The 6,112-nt window shown below is 33.0% G+C and overlaps 1 protein-coding gene across 1 annotated transcript; it reads left to right on the plus strand.

Annotated features, from left to right (window-relative positions):
* Positions 1-733: 733 nt before the first annotated feature.
* On the plus strand, positions 734-2,741 carry LOC107913413 (40S ribosomal protein S6). The gene is made up of 6 exons (XM_016841988.2): positions 734-886; positions 983-1,047; positions 1,586-1,643; positions 1,733-1,841; positions 1,927-2,199; positions 2,339-2,741. Exons 1-6 carry the CDS (start codon positions 881-883, stop codon positions 2,575-2,577), a joined length of 750 nt encoding a protein of 249 aa, XP_016697477.2. The 5' UTR covers positions 734-880; the 3' UTR covers positions 2,578-2,741.
* Positions 2,742-6,112: the final 3,371 nt, after the last annotated feature.

Consider the following 6,112-nt stretch of genomic DNA (forward strand, 5'->3'; position numbering starts at 1 on the left):
AATAATTATAAAAAAATCATTATTGTTATATTTCAAAGTCTATTTTATAAATAAATACAATAAGAGAAAATATATTTTTAATTTTTATTACTATTTGAGAAAATATATGTATATTCCAATTTTTTTTAAAATAATATCAAGATAAACCCATGCTTTGAACAAGAAAAAAACCAGTAGTATATATATTATAATTTATTTATACTGAATTTATTTAAAATTGCATAGTATTTATTATTAATTATTTGTACTTGACGAAGGACCTAATGATGATAAAAATAAGTACATATTTAATGATAGAGAGAGTAATTTAATGAATATGGAATGTTAGAGTAATTAGATAAAATTGCATGAGATATTTATTTTCTTGTTAATTTTATTGATAATTGTATTGTTAAATATTTTATTAGACTAATGTATTATTTAGAATGATTTGATTTTAATTGTTACTTATTTAAATAATTTTTTATTATTAATAATTTTATAATAATTAGTATTTTTATAATTTAAAATTATATAACTATATAATTACATTTTACATACTTTATAATATAATTACTATCTTAATAACTACACTACCATCAATCTAAATTAATTTTTTTTGCTACATCCACGGATTAACGGGCCTGATAGATCAAATTTAACTTTGGGCTTATAATGAGCGGTAAGTAAATCTGAACCCACAAAATATCCATGTTCGTGAATCTGGGTTGACTCGGACCAACTTATAGACTTCCCTAATAACACCAGATTATTTTCCTTTATATTTAAACCTCCCCGAAAACCCTAACCCTCGAACCCTTAAGTCAGCAAGAGAGCAGCAGCAGTCGCGGCGGCGGCAGTTCTACCCAGGGTCTGTTTTCTAAACAACCATCAAACAGAAATGAAGGTTTTTCCCCTCTTTCCGCTTCTTTTTATTAAGAAAAAAGAATATATTACTGCCCCTTTTGGGTTTTTGTTGATTCTCTTCATTTGTTTGTTTCAGTTCAATATTGCAAATCCGACTACTGGCTGCCAGAAGAAGCTGGAAATTGACGATGACCAGAAACTGTAATTTTCTTTTTTTTTTTTTTTGTTTTTAAATTGTTCGGTTTAATTTTATTTTGTTGCTCTAAATTTCAATATTAGTCTTATATCTTGACCGGCAAAAACACCCAGTTGAGTCATGCTTCTTTCTGTATTGAGTGAGATTGAATTTTTAGAGTATTTAGAGATGCGCAAAATATGGGTGGAAGAAGCAAATTCAAAGGTAGAAAATAGGTTAATGAATTTTATATGAATTTTTTGCTAATAATAGAATTTGTAAAGCAAAGTGGAAGGCAAAAGTTGTTTATACTTCCCAAAAAATGAGCTAGCATAGTGCATTTTGCAAATATTTTCTCTTGCTATATATTTTTTAAGTTAGGTTTCCCTTTGGGACTAGTTCTTGTCAAACTACCACAATGCAAAGGAAATTCAACTGTGTTGTACTCTTTAACCATAGTTTTAACAGTATGCTTATTACATTTAGCCTCTTGGGGCGAGGTACTGTGAGCGTATTTGTTCCCAAGGAAGAAAAATTTCTGACCTTGGAACTTTGATATTGCAGCCGAGCCTTCTTTGACAAGAGGATCTCCCAAGAAGTCAGTGGTGATGCCCTTGGTGAGGTATGTTTCCAAGTTACTTTTAGTTTCTTTATGCTTTTGAATCTGGCCATCTTAACTGCAGTTTGCTCATATTTCATATCATTTAACAGGAGTTTAAGGGCTATGTGTTCAAGATAATGGGAGGCTGTGACAAGCAAGGTTTTCCAATGAAGCAAGGAGTTCTGACTCCAGGTCGTGTTCGTCTTTTGCTTCACAGAGGTCTGTAGACTGCAAATTAGTTTGCATTTGTTTGTTTGTATAGAAATGTTTTTTGTTTGTTGACCGATTGTTTTTCTTTGAATAGGTACTCCCTGCTTCCGTGGGTATGGTAGGAGAAATGGAGAGCGAAGGAGGAAGTCAGTTCGCGGATGCATTGTTAGTCAAGATCTTTCAGTTCTGAACTTGGTTATTGTTAAGAAGGGTGAGAATGATCTTCCTGGATTGACCGACACTGAGAAGCCAAGAATGAGGGGTCCAAAGAGAGCTTCGAAAATCCGGAAGTTGTTCAACCTCTCTAAGGAAGATGATGTTCGGAAATATGTTAATACATATCGCCGAACCTTTACAACCAAATCTGGTGAGTACTAAATATTTGTTTGTGCTTCATTGAGTTTCCTGGGGAATGAGTTTTGGTCAGTGATTTGCTTTTCATAAATAAGTTAATGATAGTAGTTGCTCCCCTAGTTGAAAATAAAGAACACTTTTTTGGAATGCAGGTAAAAAAGTAAGCAAGGCTCCCAAAATTCAGAGGTTGGTGACTCCGTTGACCTTGCAGAGGAAGCGTGACAGAATTGCAGAGAAGAAGAAGAGAGTTGCAAAGGCCAAGGCTGATGCTGCTGAATACCAGAAGCTCCTTGCCCAGAGGTTGAAGGAACAGCGTGAGCGCAGGAGTGAGAGCTTGGCCAAGAAGAGATCTAGGCTCTCTGCTGTTTCTAAGCCATCCATTGCAGCTTAATTGTACCACATACAAGGATTGGTATTTTCTTCGGTTTTGAATGTTGATTCTAAAATCTCATTATAGGTTGAGGGGATTTTGACTTGACAATGCTTTTAAGTTTTCATGACATTATGTTGCGGATGCTTACCTATTCCTCTATTTATTTCATGAATTTTTTTATATTCAATATCTTAACATCCAAAGGCTTCAGTTGTTGAAACCGGACCTAACAGGCTGGTTCAACTGGGAACTGATCAGTTCTATGGTTCAACTATAGTAATTTAACCGGAAAATGAACAGGCCGGTAAAAAATCGAATGATAACGTATAGAACTTGGTCGAAAACTCAAGTGACCCAACTAGGTTATCGGTCGACCAAGTGACCCAACTAGGTTATCGGTTTTGAGATTGCTTTCATCATCATTCCACAGTATTTGCTCAATCATTTATGTTGCCAGAGGGAAATAACAATGAAAGGAAGAAAAAAGATAAATTGGTAATATAGATTTAAGGCTAAAACTGATGCTTTGAATTGTTTATGAGTATTTTGACTAAAATTCGAAAGCAAAAGAAACTACAAATCTAAAAGAATGGAAAGTGAAATGTAATTCCATGGATATGGTTGGTTGAAAGTCTGTAATTATATTATAATTTTCTATGTTATAAATTGTAATTGTATAGTTATATGATTTATATTTTTTTAAAAAATATTATTTATTATAAAAATTTATTAGCACTAAAAATAATTTTTAAACAAATAACAAAAATTAAAATCTAATCATTATATGTATTATGTTAGTATAAAAAAGTAGTTTATAATGTCAAACCATAGTTTAAGGTTTGCTCTCTGTAACACACTTTCTGTCTACTCTTAATAGCACCTTTCTATCTTTTTTGTTTCCTGCTTTTTTGTCGTGTTTTGCTTTCAGTAGTTGGTTTGGTTGTATTATTTTGCTCGGGTTTAGTCTAGTGTTCGAGTGGTGTGAAGCAATAGTCATGGAGAATGAGATGGCAGGTTTGAATTAGATGGTAGGGAAGAAGAGGTGATGTTACTACCTATTGATCTTAGCTCTCAGACATTGGCATACAAGTTCTGTTTGGTTGGTTGGTTTCTTACGACAAGTGTAATCCACTTTCCGGCAATGAGAAATATGATAGCGAACCTTTGGCATCCTTTAGGGGGTGTTCAGATCTTAGATTTAGGGGAAGGAGATATTTGTTCAAGTTTTATCGTGAGATGGACATCGAATGAGTGATAAATGAGGCTACGTGGACTTTCAATAATCACTTATTGATGATTGATGGGCATCGAAACCACCAAATAAAAATTCATACGATAAAATAACTCTAAGCAGTTGTAAAGAGAAGTAGGGTCGAGTCCACAAGGATTGGTTATTGTGATCAACTTTCATCCTTTTCTTGTAAACAGAATTTCTGTCGTGGAAATAATCGTGCCCACTACTCGAAACAAGCTTGCTGAAAAATAAATAAAAATAAATTAGGAGAGTTGAAAATGTCTAGAAATTAAATAAGTGAGATAGAGAAATTAAAAATTATGCAAATCGAAAATAAAATAAAATTAGAAAATGAATTTGAATTCTATAAAAAGAATTATAAAGCCTTAGCCCTAGACTCCGTGAACTCCGATTTCTGAATCTATCCTGGAAAAAGAGTTTTCTCCTCCAAATAATAAGCTAGTTATAGCGGCTAAGAACATCCTAATTGCCAATTCTTCCTTTCGTAGTTGATTCCGGTACGACATGCAAACCAGCCCTTACCGATTGTCTAACCGCGATACACGCATTCGCAATTCAAGACTCCGGTAGCCTTGTGTTCTAAAGAGCCCAACTTGAATCAATGGCCTCAACCGCGCAGGACATTTAAATCCGACCACCATCTCCCTTGACGAAAATCCTACAAGTATAACCCTGCCAGGATACGCCAATTTGTTTGCGGGAATCCGAATACAATACAACCGACTCATCTTTCCAATTGTATGCCAAAACGACTCCAACCCAATGTGTGTTTTTGAGTTGAAATCGAGTTAACTTTAAGGCATGAATTTATCAATCCCAATATTCTGGAGAGACAATGAATATTGTTATGAAAGATACTGTTATGAAAGATTTTTAGTGCGGATACATTTCTCATGATTCTTGACTGGAAAGAATACCGACTGAAAGCTAAGTAGAGATTTAGTGAAACATGAAACTAATCATGCTTTTGCTGGTTTATGAAAATGGTAGGAGATGAAATAAGGGAAGGACTTGGGAAATAATTAACCCTAAATATTGAAAAGGATAAGAAAGTTGACGGTATGCCTACTATTATTTCACACAAAGAAAGAAAGAAATGAATTGATTTTTTTATTCAATTTCCATGTATTCAAGGTGTATCTTTTCAAGTCTACCATGCACCCTATTTATATACAAACCATATACTAAAATTAGGCTAATCCCACCTACCCACTAATTACATGAAATAAAATATAAGATTTTCTTTTCTAAATTTGGCTTTTACAAGGTCAAAAATCTGATTAGCCCTTAAATGTCTCCAAATTTCTGATTTGGCCCTTCTTCTATTGTTCATGCTCCAATTGAATCCTTTTCTACTTGTTTTTGCATTAAAGCATCTGAATTTCGTTCCAAACAAGATTTAAACATAAAATTCACCAATTAGCAGGAATTAATTCAAGAACAAGTTGATTTGGGCACGTAAAATATGCAAAATAAACATGTTATAAAACCCCCTAATTGGCCTATGTTTTCCCTCTAGCATATTGTATGTTTCTACGTTAGTAATTATCCAATAATTTATCAGAAATCATGCCTCTATTCCGCAACCATGATCCATGCAAACTATTTAGGCGAGAAATGAATACGCGTTCAAATATTCAGTTTAATCAACATGTACCCATAAAATTTAAACATGTAATTCAATCATTTCACTAAATTGAAATTGAACAAAAAATTGCAAGGTATCTATTCTCAATTACTATACAGTAAATTTGGGAATATCAAACCTTTTTACGCGAACTAGGATGACAACCCAAGTACCTTACCCCGGTTACTCAATTTGACATGTCTCCAAATGAAATATTTTCCCAACTAATGGCAATTTGATTAGCGGAATGTTTGCAAGTTCTCAATTCGTTGCTCAAACCTTTTTACGCGAGATGAGATGACAACCCAAGCACCTTATCCTGGTTACTAAATTTGGTCACTTTTTCGAAATCTTCACTCATAACTTTAACCATTAGCAGAGTAGTATTTTTATTTTTATTTATTATTACCCTTTTTTTTCTCTTTTTATTTATTTATTTACAAGCAAATACAATATTCTTACCTATCAATTATAAATAGTCAATTTTCATGAAACAATCTAATTACATATATCAACTTTATAACACACACGTCGATTAAACTAGATAATGAACATTTTAATTTAAGAATCACCCAACTATCTAAATTGACTAAGCAATGGAATTAGAGGCTTAATGTCAAACAAATTAACGAATAATCCAGCATAATAATTAACACATGCGAAAGAGAAAC

The sequence above is a fragment of the Gossypium hirsutum genome, chromosome D11 (genome assembly GCF_007990345.1).
Source record: "Gossypium hirsutum isolate 1008001.06 chromosome D11, Gossypium_hirsutum_v2.1, whole genome shotgun sequence".
In the NCBI taxonomy this organism is placed as follows: domain Eukaryota; kingdom Viridiplantae; phylum Streptophyta; class Magnoliopsida; order Malvales; family Malvaceae; genus Gossypium; species Gossypium hirsutum.

Excerpts from the sequence above, each read along its gene's own strand:
- LOC107913413 (XM_016841988.2), top strand. Across the intron at positions 1,644-1,732 it reads GTGGTGATGCCCTTGGTGAG|GAGTTTAAGGGCTATGTGTT; the intron begins GTATGTTTCCAA and ends ATCATTTAACAG. Across the intron at positions 2,200-2,338 it reads AACCTTTACAACCAAATCTG|GTAAAAAAGTAAGCAAGGCT; the intron begins GTGAGTACTAAA and ends TTTGGAATGCAG.